This window comes from Lepisma saccharinum, chromosome 14, assembly GCF_977018435.1.
Source record: "Lepisma saccharinum chromosome 14, izLepSacc3.1, whole genome shotgun sequence".
Taxonomy (NCBI): domain Eukaryota; kingdom Metazoa; phylum Arthropoda; class Insecta; order Zygentoma; family Lepismatidae; genus Lepisma; species Lepisma saccharinum.
This window is the reverse complement of record NC_139242.1, coordinates 17,997,973-18,025,064: the sequence shown is the minus strand read 5'-3', so window position 1 is coordinate 18,025,064 and position 27,092 is coordinate 17,997,973. Positions and strand designations below refer to the sequence as shown.

At 36.4% G+C, this 27,092-nt stretch overlaps 1 protein-coding gene across 1 annotated transcript in view; it reads right to left on the bottom strand.

Moving 5' to 3' along the window:
* The window catches only part of LOC145998705 (uncharacterized), a 44,627-nt gene extending 17,808 nt beyond the window's left edge, over positions 1-26,819 (bottom strand). Inside the window, exons 1-5 of the mRNA XM_083135195.1 lie at positions 26,673-26,819; positions 22,175-22,307; positions 15,593-15,901; positions 12,170-12,396; positions 6,091-6,211 (exon numbers count right to left, since the gene is read on the bottom strand). Coding sequence (XP_082991321.1) covers positions 6,091-6,211; positions 12,170-12,396; positions 15,593-15,901; positions 22,175-22,307; positions 26,673-26,702 — 820 coding nt within the window. The 5' untranslated portion in view covers positions 26,703-26,819. The remainder of the gene's footprint in view (positions 1-6,090; positions 6,212-12,169; positions 12,397-15,592; positions 15,902-22,174; positions 22,308-26,672) is intronic.
* Positions 26,820-27,092: the final 273 nt, after the last annotated feature.

Genomic DNA, 27,092 nt, shown 5'->3' with positions numbered 1-27,092 from the left:
GAGATCATATGTCTTTTGAGAAAGGCTGTCCAATTCTGAGTACGAGTCCCTCATTAGTCGTCCTATCATTAACATTTGTAGCTTGCCTTTAAATTCACTGGTGTAGGTATTACGAGTTCTAACTTTCCACTTCAAAAAATTTGGCACTATATTGTTTAACTTGCATCTTCTCAAAAATCTGATTCTCTGATTCTCTGATTCCTTTAGTTGTAGCAAGAAAACTAAAGGAAAAGAGAAATACATACAAAGATGAAAAATCCGTTGAAAAGAAATTTGTGTGCATTCCATTCCACAAGGGATTCTCACATAAAATTGCAAAAATTTTCAGAAGTTTTGATTTCAAAATTGTTTTTAAATCACCAAGAAGTTTGGAATGTACATTTAATGAATTCAAAATGAGAAACTCTCTACCAGATGCGGAAACCACAGGAATATATAATATAAGTTGTTCATGTTCAAAGGATTATGTGGGACAAACAGCAAGGAAAATGGCAATAAGATGGCACGAACACGATTTGGACATTATAAATCTAAACCCAAGAACAGGTTTGTCAACTCATATCATCGAAGAGAAACATTTGATTAAAAAGAGAAGGGTTTTAAAAAGATTAACGGGAAACACAGAGTTGAATGTCTGGGAAGCTTCGTTCATTGCAGAAGAACACTGGAATAAATTAAATAATGAAAATGGTAATGTAGATCCAGTATGGAGTTTTCTTTTTCACAAATGGAGTAAGCCACCATCTTTGAAATTTAATGTAACAGAAAACATCAAGAGACTGTGTGAAAACAATGATGAATTTGAATTACCTGATGATATTTGGGATTCATAATTTAAAAAATCTCAAATAAAAATACAACAGACTGCTTTTTTTCACAGTTAAGTTGCTATATTACAACAATGTAACATTGACAACGTCCATTATATAACGGATTCTTTTTATTTAAAAATTACTAACCATTGTTATAACTGTATCTTTAGTCAAAATGAAAATAAATGTCTGATGAAAGGAGCGTGTGTTCTCCTGAAACGTCACAAAGAAAAACTGTTTTCTTATGCTTGTAATAACCGTAAACTACAAGAAAATAATTCTATAATGCAAGCAATGCATACATACAAGAAAAACTATTATTCATCTATTACGGGGAGAGAGGTACGTACCTTCCAGAAATATCAAATCAAGATTCAAACAACACTTCAGAGAATCAGATTTTTGAGAAGATGCAAGTTAAACAATATAGTGCCAAATTTTTTGAAGTGGAAAGTTAGAACTCGTAATACCTACACCAGTGAATTTAAAGGCAAGCTACAAATGTTAATGATAGGACGACTAATGAGGGACTCGTACTCAGAATTGGACAGCCTTTCTCGAAAGACATATGATCTCCACATCACCTTGTCAAATTCTTTGCATCCACTCATATGGGATAAAGTAAACAGAGCTACACAACAAGTTGTAGAACACTACAGCAAGCTTTCAGAAAGGAGACTTGATAGGAAATTCTACCAGCTAATTCAAGAAGAACAAGTTACACACAACAACAATGAAAGAAGAGAAGCAGTTAATGTCACTGGTAAAATAGAAACTAAGAACATTGACAACAGATTATTTATAAATCTTACGGATATTGAGGTACCTGATGAGTATATACAAATTTTTCAATTCGGAATGAAATTTGCAGTTGGTAATGCTTATATACACAAAGAAGATTTTGTGATTTCAATAGAAAAAGCACTGAATTTCTTAGATGATGAGGAGGAAAAGAGAAAATTACGAAGTCTCACACATGATGCTCTTGATGAACGGTTAAGTTTTGAATACAACAGAAGAAATAACAGAGGTCCAAAATACACAAAACGGGAGAAAGAGCATATAAGGTTGGAGAAAAAAGTTCATGGCTTCAAGATCTGGTTGAAAGAAAACAACATTTTCTTAACAAAATCAGACAAGGAAAATAAACCTGTCCTTATCCGAATTAAGGACTATAAAGAAAAAATGGAAGAATGTTTCAAAGTAAACAATTTCACAGAAACCTCTCGAAACCCTATAAATAAAATAATAAATGAGGTAAAGAAAGTAATTGAAAGCAGTATCACGATACCAAGGGAAATGAAGAAAAAACTCATTGTCAAAAATTCAACCCTGCCGATTGCCTTTGGACTACCAAAAACTCACAAACCAGGAACTCCAATACGACCCATCATTGCAACTTACACACATCCTGCATACAAACTATCCAAATATTTAGTTGAAAGACTTGCTATAATTAAACAACAAACACCATTCAGTGTTAAAAATGCATATGAAGTGAAACAGAAACTAAAAAATATTGTTTGGAATAATGAGTATCGTATTGCAAGTTTTGATGTTGAAAATTTATATCCAAGTGTCCCAATATAAGGTGCCACAGATGCATTACACAGATGGCTTATTGAGATGAAGGTTAACCCAGTAGAATCATGGGAAATGGTTCGATGGTTTACTGTATGTGCAAATTACAATTACTTTATATTTGATGGCAAAATCTATCAGCAAAGTAATGGTCTATCAATGGGAAACCCAGTATCCGGAATCATCTCCAGCATTTTCCTTCATTACATAGAATCTCCAATTGTTAATGCAATAGGTGCGGATATCAAACTCTACATCAGATATGTAGATGATGTGCTAATTATTGCTAAAAATGATAACACCATCATGGACGTATTTAAATTGTTAAATGAATCACATCATCGCATAAAATTCACTTGTGAACCCATGAATAACAATGTAATTTCTTTCCTTGATCTGCAAATTAAGACAACTGACTCAACAATTCAAACATCAGTCCATAGAAAAAAATTAGCGGGTGAAAAATACATCCATGTCAATTCAGAACATTCGCGTATAACAATGGATAACATATTTTTAAATTTTTTCCTGAGAGCACAAAGACTATGTTCTAATAATGAGGATATCAAAAATGAAGAAGAAAGGCTTTTTAATATAGCAAAAGAAAATGGCTTTCACACTAACAGAATAAACCAAATCAAAAAACAAGTAGCAAGAAAACTAAAGGAAAAGAGAAATACAGACAAAGATGAAAAATCTGTTGAAAAGAAATTTGTGTGCATTCCATTCCACAAGGGATTCTCACATAAAATTGCAAAAATTTTCAGAAGTTTTGATTTCAAAATTGTTTTTAAATCACCAAGAAGTTTGGAATGTACATTTAATGAATTCAAAATGAGAAACTCTCTACCAGATGCGGAAACCACAGGAATATATAATATAAGTTGTTCATGTTCAAAGGATTATGTGGGACAAACAGCAAGGAAAATGGCAATAAGATGGCACGAACACGATTTGGACATTATAAATCTAAACCCAAGAACAGGTTTGTCAACTCATATCATCGAAGAGAAACATTTGATTAAAAAGAGAAGGGTTTTAAAAAGATTAACGGGAAACACAGAGTTGAATGTCTGGGAAGCTTCGTTCATTGCAGAAGAACACTGGAATAAATTAAATAATGAAAATGGTAATGTAGATCCAGTATGGAGTTTTCTTTTTCACAAATGGAGTAAGCCACCATCTTTGAAATTTAATGTAACAGAAAACATCAAGAGACTGTGTAAAAACAATGATGAATTTGAATTACCTGATATTTGGGATTCATAATTTAAAAAATCTCAAATAAAAATACAACAGACTGCTTTTTTTCACAGTTAAGTTGCTATATTACAACAATGTAACATTGACAACGTCCATTATATAACGGATTCTTTTTATTTAAAAATTACTAACCATTGTTATAACTGTATCTTTAGTCAAAATGAAAATAAATGTCTGATGAAAGGAGCGTGTGTTCTCCTGAAACGTCACAAAGAAAAACTGTTTTCTTATGCTTGTAATAACCGTAAACTACAAGAAAATAATTCTATAATGCAAGCAATGCGTACATACAAGAAAAACTATCAGATCGAATTGATTGACTGACTGATTTAGTTTATTTTACTTTGCGTTTTGTGCCTCTTGGCTAATTTGCAAAGATGGGGATGAGTGATGAAATGGATGAATGGACATTCACAAATTACCAAGCCCGAGCGGGATTCGAACCCGGGACCCCTGGCATCACAGTGCGATGCGCTAACTCCACGCTCAGGTCGGAATTCGATCCCAGGTCCTCTTGGTGAATGTCGACTTTGCTGTTACGTTAATCTAGGGAAAGACGTAATGGAACCACCATCCACTCCCCTCTGCTTTCAAATGCACATCAGCTTTTCGCAAGCGACTGTATTGATGCAGTTTTTTTCTTCTTTTTTTTATTAGTTATGGGATACTGATTATCTCGAACATATTTTCCTGACTTTTTTCCCGCCATTCTCTTTTAAAATTGCACACTGCATTGCATTAATAATTAAAATGCAAAGCTTTCCTGTAACTGTTTCTTTTCACTCAGCAAGTCAGAACATTCCCTGCATCCGGTGAAAGACTTTCGTGGTAAGCAACACTGCAGAATGCTGTGCGCAACACTGCAGTGTGCCAGATATTGTGAACAGAACTGTACATCCGTATCGGTATCCACTCAGCCCTAGTAAAAATAATAAAAAAGACCGATATTAGTGTGGAATCCATAGTTTTCGGGGTCGCTAAAATGAATAGTGATACTCCCAATGCTGTTCAACCCCAAGTTCATCACCTATTGGCATGAGTGGTGAAAAGTAAAATGTCCAAAATGAGCTAACTCTCGAACGCCTGGAGCAATTTCAACCAAACTTCATACACATATGACTTACAATCTGGAAAGAAAGACTGAGGGTAAAAGACCTCTGGAACCCCTATTGGTGGGGGTGGGAAGGGGGTGTCATGTAAAAATAATCGATATTAGTGTGGAATCCATAGCTTTCGGGGTCGCTACGATGAATAGTGACACTCCCAATGCCCTTCAATTTCTTTATTCTTGCTCCTGGAGGTGAAACTAAAAATGTTGTTTATAATCAAGTTTTGAGTTAAATTAATATTATAGTGAATTTGTAAAAGATTTTATTCATAATTTGTAAACTGTGCTAATACTTTTAGATACCTGTAAATAAAATTAGTTACATTTTACACTATAGTTTGAATTCATTATTTTCCTGTCCAATAGAAGATTGGGATAAATAAATAACCAAGCAATGCCGGGTAATCCGCCGTTTTCCGACAGGTGGCAACAACAGGAAGTAGCGGTCGAAAGAAGCAGATCGCAGACGTCACGCAGTTAGCTTGGACCTCTGTCAAGATAACATTAGTCAAACATTAGTCGAGTGGTGTGTGCATCGTGAAGTTGTTCGCGATTGAAAATGTCAGTGTACGAGCCAAATTCTCGCCATTTGCGGGAGGTTCTACTTTTTTGTTTCAATATGAAGAAAACTGCAGCTGAGGCTCATCGAATGCTCTCCACTACGTATGGTGAGGATGCTATAAGTGAGAGAACCTGTCGTGAGTGGTTTCAACGCTTCAAGAACGGTGACTTTAACGTCGAAGACCGGCATAGTGGTGGAAGACCAGCTCGGTGTCGTGTACTATGAGCTGTTAAAACCAAGTGAAACAATCACAGGTGCTCGTTATCGAACGCAATTAATGCGTTTGAGCCGAGCATTGAAAGACAAACGGCCACAATACAGCGAGAGGCACGACAAAGTGATTTTGCAGCATGACAACGCACGACCCCACGTTGCCAAAGTGGTGAAAACGTACCTGGAAACATTAAGATGGGACGTCCTACTCCACCCGCCTTATTCTCCAGACATTGCTCCCTCTGATTATCACCTGTTTAGATTAATGGCTCATGAAGTGGTTGACCAACACTTCCGATCTTATGAAGAAGTCAAAAAGTGGATCGATTCGTGGATCGCCTCCAAAGATGAACATTTTTTTAGACGCGGCATTCGTACGCTGCCCGAAAGATGGGAGAAAGCAGTGGCCAGCGATGGACAATACTTTGAATAATGCCTGGGTAAGCAATGTTTTTCATTACAGCGTCATATTTTTGGGGAAAAACGGCGGAAGCAAAGTTGTACACCTTGTACACTTTCATCTTCTGTATGCACATTTAATAAAAACTTACCCAATAATGTTGGTTTTTCAAATGTTTTACCACACTCAAAACATGTAGTAGATTCATCTCCAAAATGATCATTCATATGCTCAACTAAGTCAGACTTCTTTTCAGCGCAATACCCACATTCCTGTAAGGTTGGAAGAAACAAAAGCAAAGGTATAATGATTTCAGAATTATTATATCCTTATAACAAATATACATAACGTAGTAAAGTTTGATGCTACATTAAAGTGACCCTGATATCATATCTTCAAGGTCTATCAGTGAAACAAAGCAGTTCAAAGCCAGAACCAAAGCATTTATTGAGTTGATCCTTTAAGTCCACTTTATGCACAGTAAGGCTAATCGGGACTGGACCTACAGTTTAAAGTGGGATCCGAACCACTAGTGCCTCCACCGGGCATCGAACCCAGGACCCCTTGATTACAAGGCAATGACGAGCATTTATTGAGACGTGCTTTCCTGCCATTTAGCGAAGGTTTATTTTATCCCAATCCACCAAACCCTGCACCCAGGTTGGGATGCATAGAGATGAAAAATATGTGATAGCATGTCATTACTCTTTGCCTTCTGTGTGTTATCACCCCACTTCCCAGATACCTTGTTGTAAATGGAAAGTTTTGATAATTTTTAATATTTTGACTTTTACTATTAGGAATGACAATTACAGTAATTATGATCTAAATTAATAATAATGATGATAATAATTAAGACTATAATAATTACACTAATTAAAATATGTGAATATTTAATAATTTAATTGACAAGTTGGATCGGATTTAACACCATTACTGGATTCAATTGACTATTTGCTCATCATTAATGCCAATATATCTGAATTGACAACTTAAGTGTGCAGCTGTGAGAATGACAGTAGCAGTCCAAGAACAGTGTAAGAGTTCATTGAGGAACGTGGGTAATTGGTACGCTGCCTCTAAAGTGCAATTTACCTGAATCAATGCCGTGGAGAGCCAAAGGAAGGATTGAAGCTGGACAGACAGTGAGAGGTATCTGTAGCCCTTGGAGTGCCTCAAAGTGCTATTTCTTGCCTGTATATTCGGTTCCAAACAACGGGAAATGTGCGACGAAAGTAAGGTCAAGGCCGTCCACGAGCAACAACAGCAAGAGACAACAGGTACCTCTTGTTAACAACCGATTGGAACAGAAGACAGAATGCAACGAAACTACAACATGCCATAATTCTCACAACAATAGGGCCTAATCTGGAGGGTATGTGGAACATGTTAAAACCCTGCTTTGTGCAAGAAACATTCTAAAATGGAAGTGGTGGACTGATGGTGTGGGCTGGAATAAAAATTGTCGGACCTCCAGGTCATGCAAAATGGCAGTTTGACTGCCCTTAGATATGGAGACGAGAACCTCAGACCTTTTGCAATGCTATGCACAGATGCAATAGGTGATAGTTTCCTTTTCATAGACAATAATGCTCATCCTCACAGAGTTCTGTTAGTGCACAACATACCAGAGGATGAGGGAATAGAGAGAATGGAGTGGCCAGCATGATTACTAGACTTAAATCCCACAGAGAATGTCTGGGATGCAGTTGGCACATGCATTCTAGGTAGCATGACACCTGACTTAACTCTTCCAGAGATGAAGATTGCCCTAAGTGAAAAGTGAAGAGTTTCGAGGATTTCCTTTAAGCTCTCATTGATCACCTTGTCGAGTTGGCCGTTCAAGATCACACACTATACTAGGGGCGAGTTACTGCTGTGACCATGTCCTTTCTGAGCTGTTCTATTGCTACACACATTACTCTATAGTAACGCACATCATGTGAACATTGGTTTAATCGATTGTAGGGTTTTCCGTTACCTGTACTCATCCATACTCTACTATATCTGTTCTCTGAATGTTCTTTCAGTTTCATAATCGTCGGCTGTACATGGTTTTCGTCTTGTTTTCCCGGTTTGTCTCTTGATACAGGAAGAAGGCAGTGGGTAGTAATGGCAGGTCAATTATCAAACAAGGCACTATTTGGTCGAATTATTGTGACAGTACAGAATTGGAATCTTCAAATGGGATTTCTCTTAGAACCATTATCATGGACATTAGAGACATACTTTCAGAAAAAAATGTTATTCCCCCTGAGGAAATATCTGGAAATTCAGCCGTGGCAATTGATGATATGACTCTTATTCAGAGAGTAAAAGAAGAGGAGTCAAACTTTGGTGAGGTCTATCTGCCTTGTCCATTGCTTTGCAGAAGGAAATAGGAGTCCAAGAATCGATGTCTGTTTTATACGTACAATGAGAAGTTTATAAAGAACACTGAAAGGACAATCACATGGGATGAACTCGGACATCAGTCACAGAGCATCTCATTTCCCCAGATTGTCAAAAAGTGAAGTAAATTCCTAAGTCACGTAACAAATAATTGAACTGTAATTGCATTTCTTGTTAACGAATGTAGGAAACCAGAGCATTTTGTAAAACTTTGGAATAAACTGTGGAGATAAATTATGCAAAATCACATCTGAAGGGAGCCCCAAAATTCTTAATCTCAATAGTAAACATGAAGAAGAGATGGTAATTTGTTGGTAAATACTGCCACTGTTAATGAGGGTTATGAAGCGGTAATGAGAGGCTCAGATGACACAGATGTGTGTATTATGTGTTTAAGATTACATGAAAGAATCATGGTTAATTTTACTTACGTGAAATTTAAAAGATTTCGTAATTCCGCGTTGCACAATTTAATGGTTCAATCCTATTAATTTCGAAGATCCACTGTCTTCATTCACAAAAGGGTATGGCGTTTGAATTCAAGACATTCAAACGCCGTACCCTTTTGTGAATGAAGACAGTGGATCTTCGAAATTAATAGGATTGAACCATTAAATTGTGCAATGCAGAATTACGAAATCTTTTAAATTTCACGTAAGTAATTTTAAACCGCGTTTACCACAACCACCATGAATGGTTAATTTGTTTCTTAAATATAATACCAAAATACCCATGATGGCCCTTGACATTAGGAAAATAGCTTCAATTCTTATTAAAAATGTTTGTCGAAATATGATAGGTCTCCATAAACATTTGAAGGAAAAGGAAAAGTAAGTTCACTGAAAATCCTTACTGCCAAGAGACAACCACAGGAAATATTTTTGCAGCCTGGGAGGTCAATGGGATCTCAATGAAAAAGTAATGGGCAAATTGCAGTTCTCGTGCTTAGTGTATGCTCCAAAATCTTCCGTACATTATGTGAATGACATGGTATGTCGTCTATGTCATCTATTCCTTGCCAAAGGGTGAGATTGAAGGAACTGTCTCAAGAAACATGCTTGATGTGCAATTATCAAGCAGCTATAAGCAAGAGATGTCTTCTGAATGATCCATGTACACCTAGTCCAAGTGGGAGCTGTAGTGGGTTGGATGGAGTGGCAGCCAGCACCTCAAACTGTGTTAGATCTACTAGCTTGTAACTCTATTAGACTGCTTCTCCGATGGTGCAGTGGCAACGTTGTCGTCATAAGGGGTCACGGGTTCGATACCCGATGGATACACATAGTGATTCAGATCCCACTTTAAACTGTAGGTCCAGTCCCAAATAGCCTTACTGTGCATAAAGTGGGCTTGAAACACCAAATCAATCAACCAACCAATCCATTAGAAACTACAAACTGCATCTTCTGTCGAAATAACACCAGGTGCACTGAGAAGTGAAGACTACCCACATGTGAAATTCAATGATTTATGGCACCTATTTAGAAGATGATGATGGTAACTAACAACATTTTGTTTATGTTAAATTATAACATACATGCGTATTTAATATTCAGCCACTATTATTATTGAAAATTGTAAGTAAAACTTATGCATTTAATCTATGTCAGTATATAAGCAATATAATAAAGTTTTATTATTTTAAAGATTATATTAATATTATTACACTTAATAATTATAATTAATATAAACTAATATTGAATTTAATAAGTCTGTTGAAATTAAATTTATTTATTCAAATATTGTGATGAATTTATATGCTATTTATAAAAAATATGAAAAACCATTATTTTTTGGCTATGGTTAATAATTCATTAATATTAGATAAAAAGCAAAGAGTTATGAGATGATATCACACATTTTTCAGTTCCAGGCATCCAGACCTTGCAAAAAAAAATTATATGAGAACCCATCCCACCAAGTGGTACTGATTGCCTAAATTTGAGGTCCTGGCTCATGGATTATGCTGCTTGGACATCAAAGTCGCCAACAGACAGCTCTGCAGTAACTGGAATGGCGTCACACCTCCAGTACACATTGCTTGAGTTTAGTCACTCATCGACGATTTTTCTATCCACGTAAACTACGAGGAGCGCTCAAAAAGTAATGCCCCACATTTTTTTCTCAGCTAATATTTAATTGACGTTAATGATATTGCTACAGAATATTGTTGTATGTATCCTCTATACGTGTCATTTTTCAACATAATCTCCCTTCACTGCTACGGACTTATGCCACGTTGGAACAAGGGCTTGTATGCCATCCCTGTACCAGTTTGCAGGCTGTTTCTTCAACCATGTTTTCGCAGCACGTACCACACTCTCATTGTCCTCAAATTTCACACCGCACAGTGCATCCTTCATTGGCCCGAATAGATAGAAGTCCGAAGGAGCAAGATTAGGGCTGTAAGGAGGATGGGGGGGGGGGGGGTACAGAGAACACCTACCTGGCGATTGCCTCGGTGGTTTTCAGGCTCGTGTGTGGTTTTGCATGCAAAATCAACACATCTTTCACATTTCTGTCTGGTCTCACTCTCCTGTAGCGTTTCTTCAGTTGCTCCAACGTGTTGATGTACCTGTCAGAATTTACTGTTTCACCTTGGGCCAAAACATCAAGAAGAACGACCCCCAAACATGTCCCAGAACACTGTGATCATCGCTTTACCGGCAGAGGCTGTTGTTTTGGACTTCTTCTTTCTTCGTGATTGTGTGTGGTGCCACTCCATTGATTGTTTCTTTGTCTCTGGTTCGTAATGGTGTGCCCACAATCCGTTTGTGAATATTCACCACACTTTCGTTCTCGGCCACCAAGAATTCAATTACCGTGCTCTGTTTGTAACGAGTGTCACACAGACCCGCCATCTATACTCACCGCTACACTGCTACCGCCTATCGGTCGAACGTGAAACTCTGCACACAAACTAAGGATGCATCACAGTCGGACTGAGGAACAGGACACTTCGATATCTTGAACCAGTAATGAGAAAAAAATGTGGGGCATTACCTTTTGAGCGCTCCTCGTATTACAAGAGCCACAAGTAACATCAAAGAAGACTTTTTGCATGAAAACTTGAAATAATACAATATTTACATAAGAAATTGAGTTTGCAAAAACAATAACATTATTTTTTCATCATTATTATTACATGTAAAAGTAAAACATATCAGCACAAAACTGTGGTTGAAAAGTAATTCCCCATTCATACATTACATTTTAAATAAAATTGCATAATCTTTCTTGCCGGCCCCCGTGGCAGAGTGGTTAGCATATCGCGCTGCGATGCCAGGGGTCCCGGGTTCGAATCCCGGCATGGCCATGGATGTTTGTGTGTGTCCATTCATCAATTTCATCATATAATCACTCATCCTCATCTTCGCAAATTAGCTAAAAGTGGCACCAAAAACAAAGTAAAATAAAGTAATTCAACGAACAATAAGCATAATCTTTCTTGAGAAAAAATTGACATTTTCAAAATGCATTTCTTAAGAATAATAATAATAACAATCATATTATTCTGTCATTTCAGTGTGTCATATCTTCATATGGATATAAAATGAACAAAAAAGTCAGAAGTCACCTGTAGTTTCCAAGAAATGATGCTTAAATTGATGCCATACTGTGCTGGTTTCATTCATTCTGAAAAGTTTAATGTAAAACTTAGAATTTCAAGCTCCATGAATAACAGACCTTGCAGTATAGTAAACATGCAAATATCAATGGAAGAATATATACAATAATAAAAAAAAGTTAAAATATAGTTGGTTTCCTATATTAGGGACAGTTTATTAACAAAAATGCTGTTGACATAAAAGACAAATTGTTAGAAATTGAAAACTTACATGACAGTAAAGTAGAGAATTGCTCCTTTCCGGAGAAACCATCTTTTCAGCTTTTGGTTTGACTTTGTTCTCTTTGTGTGCATCCTCTGTAAGCATAGGAGAAACCTTTTTCTTTTTAACTTTTTGTTTCACTTTCTTCTCTTTACGTGCATTATCGGTCAGCATAAAAGGAGAAATTTTCCTCCTTTTAACTTTTCGTTTCACTTCTTCCTCTTCAAGCTCATTGTCTGTAAGCATAGGAAAAGCACATTAGTTTATTTGAAATCTCGACATAAAACATCTCACAAAGATCAACAGATAAAATAATCTATACTAAATTTGTACACAATAGTCTTACTTACGTGCCTTACTTGTCCTCCCTAACAATATCAACATTTATAAAATCCGCATGACTTTCCTATGAATTCTTCCTAGTATTTCTAGGAGGAATATTACTACTTTTCATTTATACAACAAAACTCTCACCAAACGAAATATTCAAATTAAGAATAAAAATCTCCATATTACAAAATATAGATAACAGCACAACATGAAGTAACACAACCGCATCACTAGGAATAAAATTATATAATGAATCTATCATACTAATATCTTAACAGTAACCTATTTATTCATTACATTGATTGCAATTGTAAAAATTACCAGACTTTCACAGGGACCTCTAAAAATAATTAATAAATATGAATGACAAAACCTATACGAATTTATCACCCTATACTTAAATTAGCAAACAACGCATTAGTAGACTTACCAGCTACATTAAATATTTCCTATTAATTAAATTTTGGGCCACTTATGGGGATATGTCTTTCAATTCAAATTTTAACAGGTCTTTTTCAACAGAGCATTCCCTGACATTCGCTACGAGACTCGGCAGCAAGCGGCCCGGCATCAGCGCTTGTCTTTCCCGGTGAACAGGGTCCGCGACAGTCGCTGGAGTTGGCTATTAAAATTACAGTTTTCATATTGTGTACTAACCTTGATTACAGAAGGTGTTGAAAACGATGTCCCCCTGCTGCAACACATTCTTGGCATCTCCGAAGGAAATTGGCATTTACACGTGCATGTTTGTCTACTGTAATTCTCCAGATTTCTCGTACAGTACTCTCTTTTAACTCACGGATGGTGTGAGGATTGTCTTTGTATACTTAATTTTTTAGATTTCCCCATTTTTCTTTCACTTTTATTCAGAACTGACCCTGTTACTAACTTTTTAACGAGGTTTAATATAGTGGTCCTATGCGGAACGGGAACACCAGGAAATTTTGTTGCAAAACGTCGTCGCACTTCTCCACAATTCCTCTTTCCGAAGTAACACTCGACAAGATAAATCCTTTGTTGTAATGTAAACTTTTGTGGTGCCATATTAAGCCACAATCTTCAACACACGGACACGACACAACACACCTTCCGAGGGAGGATTATCTGGCATCAGTCTGCAACGTCAACAGAAAGGGAAAGAGAGTGCAGGGAGAGCAAACAAAAAAAACAAAAAAAAAAACAGACTGTAGCGTGAGACTGTTGTGGACCCGTTCACCAGGAAAGACAAGCGCTGACGCCGGGCTGCTTGCCGCAGAGTCTCATAGCAAATGTCAGGTAGCAATACACTATATTCCAAGAACAGATTTAGATCAACAGATAAATTTGAAAAATCAGAAAGATCTTGAACACAAATACATATAAAACAATTCTCAGTGTTTCAGAGTGGTTAACATATGATGGAAGTTTTAGGTTTCAACTTCAAAATTTTAGAATTTTAGGTTCAAAATCGTGGATAAGGTATAGATTAAATTTGTCCAATCATCTATTTTTATCATTTCATGATTCATGTTCAACATAAAGATTAAGAAAAGAAAAATAATATTTTAAAAAATACCCACAAGAAAGCATTAAAAGTTTAATCTTTAACCAAAATTATCCAATTTATTGTCACCCTCTTTAATGGCAAAAATAAGCCAGATATATTTCTTACCACACTATTTTTGTTTCTACAGAAAAAATCTCTTAATTAACTATTTTCAATTGATACATTTGCTACCATATATACATAAATCTAAAATAAATATGTTGAACAATAAAAAGCATATTGTTGGCCTTGTAACACCACTGCTGTCTGGTTAGTTCAGTGAGGTATGATGCCAGGAATTCCCGGTTTGAATCCCAGCCTGGACATGGCTGTTCTCTGTGAGGGTCCCTTCGACACTCATCCTCATCTTTGCGATCAGCCAAAAGGTGAAAGAAAAGTGTTGCCAAATAACAAAATTCAAAGCAAATCAAACTTCACAGGCACAACATGCGTATTTAATATTTATATACGCAGGATGGCATTTGAAGAGGGATCAGGGGAGATTCCCCCAATCTGGTTGCTAATTTTTGGGTCTTTGGGGGAGGGAGGACGAGTATAAGATATATATCCGGATTCTTGAAGATTAGTAACCGGAATTTTCCCCCACTGGAAATTTATCAAATACCAACCTGTGCATGTGTGATTTTGGCCATTTCCGCGAACATCATGTTAAATTTAAATTGCAATAACTTGGCAATTAGGGCACCTATAGAAGTGATTAGGACAGTGTTGGAAAGGTCTTAAATGCCTCTTTCACACAAGATATAGCATGCCTATGTTAGGGTAAAAAAAAATTGAAGGTGGTATAAAGAAAACTTTGATAGCCATTTTCTCAAAAATGGGTCTTTTTTTTTTTTTAAAAAAATATATGTCATACAATACACTATTACTAAATAACTGTACAAAATTTTAAAATGGGACGCCAATGGGATCCGGAGTTATGTTAGATCTAGGTTAGGTTAGTGTAGGGTAGAGTAAGCTAGACAATGCATGATAATATATTTTGATAGACAAATTCCTAATATTCAAAAGCAAAAGTCTACCAGAAATGAAGTACAACATTGCTTGAATTAACGTACATGAATCTGATGTTTAAATTCACAGTTATTATAAATACAGGGTGATTCAAAAGTCTGGTTCCATTTATTATTGATCACAGCAAGAAACGGAAAGAGGAGAAAATTGTTGAAAATATGTGAGTTTCAATCCAAAGTGCTTGAATTTTCAATGTACCATGCACCATTCAGGCTGTACACTGGTATGAGCCTTATTGGTAGCCAAAAATGAAACATACTTGGCCCGGAATACTGCATGGCATCACAATACTATACAGTAGAGTAAATTAAGAATTGATGACCATAATTACATACAAAATAAACAAGTATTAAAAACATGAACATGTGATACGCACATCCCTCTTTTCCCCCGGACCACTAGATAAGGCTAAAAATGCACAAATGAGAATCAGGCTGCAATACATAAGTACTTCACACTGTGCATGTCACACATTCACATTTTTATACTTGTTTACTTGATTAGACAGATATGAATATTTTTAATATTTCTACTAAACATACCTTCAATATTAGGTTCCTCAACTTTCACATAGACCATATTTTCAACATCCAATATCTCTACTTCTCTTAACAAAGCATCTACATCATCATCATCACCTTCAATATCCCTGACTTCACTCTGAGCAGTAGAGGCATTATATTTGAGTTCCTCAAAGGAAGCGTCATTCCCTTCTTCATCAGATGATTTGTCAGAGTACTCCGTGATGAAGTGGACTTTTCCCTCAATCACTTCACACTTTGGAACCTCTTTTCTCCTCCTAGAGTGAGTAACCATTCTTGGTGCAGATACTTCCACAACTGGTACCTCTTCTGCAAATAAAAAAAAATTACAATACCATTAGAAAATTCACTGTCATGCAGAAACCATAATCATCAACTCCACGGTAGACAAATACAGGGCCCCCACCACCATGGCACCTGAATTTCCAAATCCAGTTCTAAGATTTAATATATATATATAAAATCCAAGTTCACTTATGGAAATTTCCATTACCTTTTGCTTTTTAAGTAACAAGCAAGGGCATATTTAAGGTGGGAGGGGGTGTTATCATTAGAAGGCAGGGCCTCCCCGATCGTGGCAGTGGTAGCGTCGTCCTCTTGTAATAAAGGGGTGCTGGGTGGAGGCACATAGTGGTTAGGATCCCACTTTAAACTGTAGGTCCAGTCCCAATTAGCCTTACTGTGCATAAAGTGGACTTAAAACACCAATTCAATCAATAAATCAATCATTGGAAAGCAGGGATTAGATTGAGATCATAGTACAATAGAAGATTTATGCACGTTACTACTTACAAAAATATGCATAAAATAGTAGTCAGGAACTTTAATTTTAGTGTACTTGATCTAACATCCCTATTTGTTATTCAATAAATATTCAATCCTTTATCTGCTTCACATTAATTTAACTTGCCAGGACAGTTCATTTTATACAAATTTTGGCGATCTTAACTACATGCAAGGTAGATAATGAATATGTGCTGTTATATCTCTATTTTACCATCTTTTTAGCTGTTCATGTAACAATCAGATACATATATTCTAGGCTTAGGTTAGCTAGGCTATCTCTGAAGCCCAGACTAGAGAAAATAATAGACTAGCAAATGTGACTGATGTTTCACTCTCAAATAACAACCCCGGGAGAAAACGATAGTATACGTGGGCTCCATTTCTTTAAAGCTACCACCAGCACCTGGAGGCGATCGGTGACATATTTGTAGTGACTTCCAAACCCAAGTGTTGGGCAGGGAAGTTTTCACTTTACAATGCCAATAAAATCTTTTGCAATGCCAATTCGCTAACCAGCATGGGATTATTCCCAGAAAAGGGATTTTTTTAAAATGGAATTACAATTACAGGAATGGGAAAAGGTGGCAAACTAACAGGGAATTTTTCCCCCCTCTGGGCCAACACTCCCAATAAACACATGCTGAAGTGATAATACTGACCTTCACCCAACCATGCTTTACAATGGTGACAAAGTGAATGAACAGGAGTGACATAATTAATGAACTATCGACGAAACAATTTACTTGAAATTGTGAAGATATCCAGGCCTGGCATCGCAAAGAGCAGAATCGATTTGATTTAGTTTTGTTATTTAGCATAGCTTTTCTGACACTTTAGCTATTCGAAATGACGAGGATGACTGACGACATGAGGAAATTTATGAATAGACAATGACAAATACCCGTGCGCAGGCCTGGATTTGAACCCTGGACCCCTGGTGTCATAGTACACTGTACTAATAACCATTTTACCACAGATGTCGGGCAGATAAGAATGGAGTTCCTGTTAACATGAAATATTCAAGTTAAGAAGTTTTTTATGTATTTTATTCTCGCACATATGCCTAGGGTCCTGGGTTTGAATCTGGGCTGGTATGGGTGTTGTTTCAGTGTATGTCCCTTCATCAATTTCATCGTATTGTCACGATTAGACTTGGTAGAAAAGTGACGTAAAATAACCAAATTCAATGAACCCTACAGAATAGTGGATCTTCTATTTGTTCCACATTTTTGGATATTCCCTCTCCCCCAAGGACGTATTTTGGGCCTCTGTACTCCCCCCTCCCCCCAAAGACTTACAAAGTTCGAAAATGAAAATATACTTGTTTAGCATTTGTTGTATAATTCAGGGTTATTTACTTCCGTCGAACTTATTGGAAGGCAAGGACAATGTCAAGAAAATATTAATCAGTAACTTTGCTTTTCATAAACTGGATCTAGCATCCTTTTTGGTTATTTAATAAATATTCTATTCTATGTCTTTCTGACACTAAATTTCTTAACTGTGCTGTTGTTTTATACAAATTTTGGAGGTCCTAACTACACATAAGCTAGATAATTAATATGTACTGCTATATCTCTATTCTTTATCTATTCATGTAATAATAACAATACAGTATTAATTAATTTATGCATTATGAATAGACCTATGAATTATATTAATATATTAACTTTATTTGTATAAAACATCCAATCAAAAATGTGGCCATTTTCAAACAACAATAACTGCATTTATAAGTCACTTTGGGTTCTAAATCTCCTTTGTAGTAGCATACTGATCTTAAGTATTAAATGGGGTATATATGCATGTAGTTCTGCATACGTATTGTGAATAGTACAGTTTTTAATTGTCGTGAAACATCTAATAGTTTAGGTAAAAATGTCATATGCGGAAAATGGATTTCTTCAAATTTACAGGAGAAAGTACTTACGGAATTGAGTTTCTGTGTAATTTCGGAAGGTCGTAGAAGTGTTTTCTCGCATTCATCAATGTATTTGGCCACTAAATCAAGTATTTTTCTATAATAATGCACGTATAATACCATCCATGTACATGAACCCGATGTTGCGAGCATCTGATGACGTAATCCCCAGCAAGTGTTTCCAAACACACAGTTTTTTAACTATATTGCCCAACCTAAAGCAACCTAAACTTACCGTGATGGTGCGTGGGGCTATCGTGAATGGTTTTTGGGGCTATGCATGGATGGTTTTTGGGGTTATGCAGGAATGGTTTTTGGGGCTATGCAGGAATTTTTCTGTTAAGAAGGTTGAAACACTGCTTTGCCGTTTGAAACACAACGCTGGTCAAGATTTGCCTGCCATTTTGAGTGTTCACGAAGCGAGAAAAGAACGAACAATAATTACTCGACATGTTGACAATAGATACTAATTTTGTTTAATAAATGGATTTCTCCAAATGTCAGGAGAAAGTACTTAAGGAATTGAGTTTCTGTATAATTTCGGAACGTCGTAGAAGTGTTTTCTTGCATTTATCAATGTATTTGGCCACTAAATCATGTATTTTTCTATAATAATGCATGAAAGCTGTTGCTTGCATTTCCATCCATGTACTTGAACCGGATATTGTGAGCATCTGATGACGTAATCCCTGGCAAGTGTTTCCAAACGCAGTTTTTTCACTATATTGCCCAACCTAAAGCAACCTAACCTTACCAAGATGGTGCATGGGGCTATCGTGAATGGTTTTTGGGGCTATTCATGGATGGTTATATGATTCAGAATGTTTTTTGGGGCTATGCATGAATGGTTGTTGGGGCTATGCGTGAATGGTTTTCACAATGCAGAATAGGTAAGTACGAATGTAAAAAAGTAGAGAATGAACGAGTTAGAGCGATTTCCCACATATGATAGTTTTACCATAGCTTATTATTAGCATTTGCTTCATTTTTTGTGACATCACAGGAATGAAAATTGAGTATAAGTAATCATTTTGTTTTTAAAAGGTCAATGATATGATGACATAAACACATGAAAATTTTGGATTAAGTTCATTTTATGCTCAAATGGGCTAATCAGGACTGGACCTAGTTTTAAAATGGAATCCGAGTTGCTATGCAATATGTCTCCACTAAGAATCAAACCTCGTACACCCTGATTATAAGACAGTGTTACCACTATGTTACTGGGTAGGTAATACACAAACTCACATATGGCAAAAACAAATTAGTAACAAGCAAATGGCCAATGTGTGTCCCTTGGATGTAAAATTATTCAGGTAGTTCCAAAATATGACTTCATGAACCTCTAAAACTCCTAACTGACACTGCAAGTGCCATAGGTTAGCAGTAATTAGTAAAAAGCCAAAAAAGCCAAAATTTCGGTTTTTTTGTTTTTTCAAAAAAGCCACCTTATCGAAACAAAACCGTCCATTCAAAAAAGCCAGCTTTCTTGCAAACATCTTGTTCTTCAAGCACATCCTGGATCTCAAACGAACTGTGTGTTAGAAGCTGGAACAAAGTTGCAAGTGTCAAACTTTGCAGAATAAAAATCAGCAAAGCTGGTTGTAGGGTCAGCATAACTTGCTACAAAGACAGAGGTTGAAGATTCGAAGCCTGGCTGAGGTGTATCATTGTGTTTGTTCCATCATTGTTTCAAAGAACTACTGGTAACGGTTCTGAATGTTTAATATTATTTGCAAGTGTTGTGCGAGTATTAGAATACTGGAAATGACTGAAGAAGTAAGTTCTAAGCTTGAATAAATTAATGAGCGCACTTAAAAATCTTCACTATTAGTTACCAGAGAAATTATGATTTGAAATGTAGCTTACGCAAGCAGGCGTTCTTGATTTCTGGTTGACTTGGACACAAGTTTTTGTGATTTTGAATGCAAGGCTTGAAGGGAGTTTTGTGCTCAAGACCAGATACAATTTTTATATGATCAGGTGTTCAAAGCATTTGGGGGTGTTATTTTAATGCTAATAGCCATAAACCTGATCTACTTCAGAACAAATTGATTTAGGGATATTTTATTCATGCTAAGAGACCTGAAGCTGACCCACCTAATAAAGGGTGCGGCAGAAATAGTTAGACGATGTAAAATGAACATAGAAACGTATCCTGATAAATAAAGTGTTCATTGTTGGTTTTGTTTTGTAAAGTGGTTCAAAGCATTTTGTATGCATGTAGTATTTGTCGAATGTTCAATGCGCATGCGCCGTATTTTAAGTATTACGTAATCCTTCCGTCAGTAGACATGGAGCGTTGGCCGAACGAACATCGTGCTTTTGCTGTGGAGTGTTTTTTGAAGAACAAAGACTCTGCAACAATTACGCAGCGTAAGTTCAGGCGTCATTTTAACGTTGGTAGAAATGGACAAGTACCGACACGACAAACTATTCTTAATTGGGTGAAGAATTTCCGAGCTTCGGCATCTGCAACATCAAAGAAATCCCCAGGTTGTCATCGTACAGTGAGGACACCAGGAAACATAGAGATGGTTCGAGAGGCATTGGAACAAAGTCCGAGGCGTTCAGCTCGTAGGCATGCTGTGTCACTTGGCATTTCAGATAGGAGTGTGCGGCGAATATTACACCAGGACCTACACTTCCACCCATTCAAAATTCAGATGATTCACAAGTTACTCCCTCAAGATTTCAATGAACGCGATCACTTCTGTAATTGGGTGTTACAAATGACTAATGAGAACCCTAACTTTCTGCACAGGTTAATCATGTCAGACGAGGCTCATTTCCACATTAATGGTTGTGTGAATAAGCATAATTACCGTTACTGGGCAAACAAAAATCCAAGGTTGCTGCATGAAGTGCCCCTTCATAGCCCTAAAGTAACAGTATGGTGTGGTGTCTCTTTTGATGGAATTATTGGACCATACTTTTTCGAGAACGAGGATGGTGACACTGTTAACTGTCACGTGCGCTCGATATATGGCCATGCTCGATAACTTCGTTCTGCCAGAACTGAGATGGCGTTGCCTTACACGGGTGTGGTTTCAACAAGACGGAGCCATGTCACACACAGCAAATGCTTCAATCAACATTCTTGGGAGGTTGTTTCCTGGAAGAATTATCTCTCGTCGCGGCAATGTTCCTTGGCCTGCACACTTGCCGGATCTATCGACATGTGACTTCTTCCTATGGGGTTACTTGAAGCAAGTAGTGTATGCAAATAAACCTGCAACATTACAGGATTTGCGTGACTCAATTCAACTTGCAATCCAACAAACCCCGCTCAACATGGTGCAACGAGCTGTGAGTGTGCTGAGGCGACGTGCAGAGATCTGTTTGACTACCCATGGTGCACACCTCAGTGAAATAAGTTTCAAGAAGTAATTACCATATGTAATGCTTTTGTATGTAAATTCTTGGCATATAAATGATTTTTTAATAAAAGTTCATTAAAGTAATAATTTTGCAAAAAAAACATCGTCTAACTATTTTTGCCACACCCTTCATAACAATAGCACTTAGTGATGAAATACACATTCACAATCCATGGATGTGAATTAAATGGCAGCAGCAGTTCGTATCTAATATGACAGTAAATGAATGGCTACTCGTAAACAAAGAACCATGTAGGATTACACCGAAGAGAAAAAACAATCTCCAGAAAATACACCGTAAGTAATCAATCTCCAGAAAGTAGTCAATAAGTGTTAACAAACATAATTAGACACTGAACCATGTAAAAAAAATGTGTGTACCATGATACATTTGGAATTAAACAATTGGAACATGGACTGAACTATCACAAAAACCTAAATGAAAGCCAGTTTCTTAAATTTAAAAAGCTCTGATAAAAACACCAAAAACACTACCTTCTTTCTCTTCCAAATTTGTACATTTTTCTTCAGAAAGTGATTGAGATGGTAGAATCTTCTGAATCTCGCTAAAAGCAGCGATGCGAACATCTTCTGGAAAATTCTTAAGCTTCTTCACTAGTTTATCAACCTGTGAAAATAATAAAGTAGAAAGAAAAAGATGTACATTACATTTTTTCTCTCTTATATTATAATTATATTACTTAAGGCCTATTCCAAATGCAGACAGGCAGGGGGTGTCAGGGTGATGTCACAGATATCCATGAAACTGAAATATATTATTCTAGATACAAAATTATGAGACACATATTTTTTTGTATTGCAAAAAAAAAATTTTGGCAGACTTAGGCTGCTTCAAAGTTTGGGGCCAAATTTTCACAAGTTTTGGTGGCAAAAATTGTAAACGGCTGTTTCTCAGGAACTATTAAAGATATTTGGATTCTGTTTTTTTTATCTGAAAGTTTATTAAAAGCCTTTTGAAATGCATATACAAGGAACTTTATATGCAGCTTTTGGGGTGTGTTATGAATTAAATTTAATAAAATTAGCCCCCTTTTGGACCCCCAAAATCTCGAAAAAGCCACCTAAAAAAAATTCAAAATTTCAGGGCAGTTACAGCAATATCTCAAATTGAACATATATAAATTTCATGGTGTATATATGCCTGGTTGTAGTTTTACACAATATTTTAATAAGCACATTGACAAGCTGAAAACTTAAACGTAAGACATTTTTTATGCAAGCTAGGCGATGTGAACTCCCAGTACCGGCATTTCATATGTTAGTTCTGTTCATGAAAGCTTTTTCTACACAGGCAGTTTCAGTATTAGAGATGGCATGCAGTCTTCCAGATTGTCCAAAGGGGTGTGGTGGAGAAAGAACTTGCAGAATATTTTGCAAAGGTATCACACACTGATGTTAGTGTTGCCTAATTCTATCAGGAAAATTATAGCCCTTTGCAGGTCCAATGGCAGCATGAAATTTACATGCACTTCCTGCATTTCTACAATATGTGAATTCTACAATATTGCATAACATGTGAGCTGTTTCCAATAGTAACATTCACTTCTTGTTTCTCATTCTGGGCAGTTCTTGCAATGGAAACTACAATATCATTTCCGGTTTCCTCTGCATGCCACACATGACTTTTATGAATCATTCACACTGCCTGCACATGTTCCCACTCTTTGTGTTTCATATCACGGAATGTATGAATCTCTGCAGATGGAATGTAAATCAGTGTAACACCTGATGTATATGTCTGGACAACAGTCTGAAATTCTTCTGCAGTCTGAATGCACTTAATATGCCCTGCTGATAAATTCTGCCGTGTAGCAAGGTGCTTAACTGCGTGGTCCCCTTTTCCTAATAGACCCTGCATGATCATCTTTAACATATTCTTAGGCCCTGCGTGGTCATCACTAATACTTTATTAGACCCTATTTGGTCACAATATTCCGTTTAAATTAACCTACCAACTGAAAGGGTTGAGCAGGATGTTCCCGCGAGGCTTACGCCTTTAGTTTAACTTATTCTGTAACATATTTTACACTGTTTAGTAATGCAGAGTCCTGCACGGCTCGTTAGTAATTGTATCGTCTGAATGCACACAGTTTTCGTTATGGTAGCACGTGCATCTAGTGATTTTTCCACTAGTGTTTTCTCTATATCAAATATGATAATTCTCAGTACGGAGGTATATACATTTTTTATGCCTGTTCTCAAATCAGATCACTTTATTCTTTTCTCAGAAAACACTGCTTTTCCACTTGTAGACATCTTCCTAATGACTCAAAACTCAAGCTCAGAAGGAATTAACAGCAATTTGTCCCAAATGAAAAGAAACAAATGAACATGAGAACTTGAAAAACAAATGACTTCTAGTATGTTCTATAAATAAGAAATGTTGAATATGATCAGCAATATGATGATATATACCAATTACATGAATTATTTGGTTATGGACTCTTTTGATTTGTATATTGTTTACCAATAAGCCTGATGAAATAAGGTTTGTCTCCTTCAATATTACGATTGCGTTTAAGTTTTTAGCTTGTCAATGTGCTTATTAAAATATTGTGTAAAACTGCAACCAGGCATATATACCCCGTGAAATTTATATATGTTCAATTTGAAGTATTGCTGTTAACTACCCTGAAATTTTGAAAACTTTTTAGGGTGGCTTTTACGAGATTTTGGGGGTCCAAAAGGGGGCTATTTTTATTTAATTTCATTCATAGCACACTCCAAAAGCTGCATATAAAGTTCGTTGTATATGCATTTGAGAAGGCTTTCAATAAACTTTCAGATAAAAAAAACAAAAAAAAAAACAGAATCCAAATATCTTTAATAGTTCCTGAGAAACAGCCGTTTACAATTTTTGCCACCAAAATTTGTGAAAATTTGGCCCCAAACTTTGAAGCAGTCTAAGACGGCCAAAAATTTTTTTGTTGTGAAACAAAAAAAATATGTGTCTCATAATTTTGTATCTAGAAAAATATATTTCAGTTTCATGGATATCTGTGACATCACCCTGACAGATTTTCTCAAATCTGCCTGAATTGAAATGGATTTGCCCTTAAGATGACCGGACCCCTCTCCAATTTTCTTCATATTTGGCATACTCACTAATTGAGGCCTCCTAATCCCGAATCTGAAGTTAAAAGCTGTCGGAAACATTTAGAAATTTGACCTCCTAATCATGAATCTGTTGTAAAAAACCAGGGCTCACGTCTGGAAATTTGAAAAAAAAATCAGATTGATTTTTTTTTATATGTAGATGTATATGCATAGTTTTACGAACAAAATGTTATAACTCTGCTTGCCTAACCTAACTGAACCTAACCTAAACTTCCGTGAATTGTGTGTGGCACAATGATCACTTTCAATAAGGAATTCCTAGTTTTTTAGCAATATTTCATGGAACACGCCATTTTGGTACCAGTTTCATCGGAGACACTTTAAAATTGGATATTTTGTGTTTCGCATGGTTCGTACTTACCAATTGTATTGCGGAACATAGTTCAAGGTGCCATTATGTTTTTTACACGAAAACAAACACTTTGTCTACTAAAATAATGCACGTAACGGTGCGATATCGCTTACTTTGCGAATGATATCGCTTCGTTTGTTTTCGAATATCAGTGATTTCCAACCTTCTTCACCAAAAAATACCTACTATCTTGTTCGTCACGTTTGCAAATTGTACATCATGCACGGGTAGCTGACGGATAGCCCCACGAACCATTCCGATACGGTTAGGTTAGGCAAGTTTAGTTAAAAGGGGGGGGGGGGTGGAAACACTGACATGATTTCCCGGTCAAGAAGATATCACGATGAAAGAAAATACCTCGACTAACGTTGGAAACCTTAGAGAAACTCATTTCCGTAAGTAGTTTCTTCTGTAAAAACTAAGAAATGTGTCCGATGTATGAAACTGTTACCCGCCATTTTTCCTGAAATCAGCGGTGGAGTATATGCGTAGTTTTACGAACGAAATATTATAACTATGCTTGCCTAACCTAACCTTACCTGAAATGGTTATCCATAAATGATTTGTGGGCTAATGATCACTTTCAATAAGCAATTCCTAGTTTTGTAGCACGTAACCAACAAACAATGTTTCATCATTACGGAACACGCCATATGAAGAATTATCGCGCGGTAAATAGCAACGTTATTTCACAACTTCTACACGTAAGTGTGGAATTTTAACACGTGACCCCCACATCATAACTCCAGGTACGTCACCAAGAGTGCATAAGAAGTGAATATAAGAAGTAGGAAGTGAATTACAGACTTTCTCTACATTCTCAATTCTTACCAATTTTTGGACTAATCTACCTTACAGATACCAATTCAAATTTGAACCGTTTGTGTGAGGAACAAAATCATCCTTGCACCAGAAATGTACGAAATCACCGCACTCTGTGCGTTATTGTTTGCGTAAAATGTAACAAATTCGTGAATACATAAATTTTCTTAATATGACGAGGATCATTTAGGGGAGAGATAGTTCATGATACAGTATAGTTGCGAAATATCCCTAACACCTAACAATTACATTAATTTATTCCCCCTTGCATTTAACTTAATTTTCAATATTTCTTACTCACACAATCAAAATATTACATTTCAACTCATTAGTTTGTTAATGTACGTCCTAAAAGTTAATAAACATTCAATGAAGTTACCGAAAATCACTACCCACTACAATAAAGGCTGAATAGATGTGCAATGATCAAATAATAAATTATCAACGCCCTACAACGTATTCTTACATGATGACATTAGAAAAATAGTAATTTAGGGAACATGGCTAACAATAACACATATAAATACATACCACTTTCTCTGTATGTACTTGTTCCCATCACAGTTTGTTTATGAATCACTCGTGACATACGTGTTTTGTCTATGAATAAGAGTCACAATCCCTCATAACTCATTTAGCAAATGCATTGTAAATATTTTAATTAACATATTTACTACTTACCACTACTAGAATTCCTGGTTTTCTTTCCATTTTTAGCTGCAAGGCAGTAAAAACAGATTGCACATGTCTGGACAGAAAGCCTAGTATTTGCAGTGAACAAGGACTAACTCTTACGATCGCTCATTAGTGTAACAGAACGGATCAAAAATGGAGGAACATCCGGGATTCTGGAGAGCAAAAGCATTTGGATAAAACATGTCAGCTTCATGACGTTCATGTAGTTTAGCAGCAAACCAACAGACGCCTCTGTCTTTTGAGTGTACGAGACGGAAAAAATTGAAATTTTCCGATACTGTAAAATTATCGAATTCTACACACTGTTTACTACAAAAGTGTTTGCTTTTAAGCCAGAACAAGAATAAATTACAATTACATCAGAGGCGCAACCACATTTTTTTTTGTGTGGGGCGAGGGGGCGGG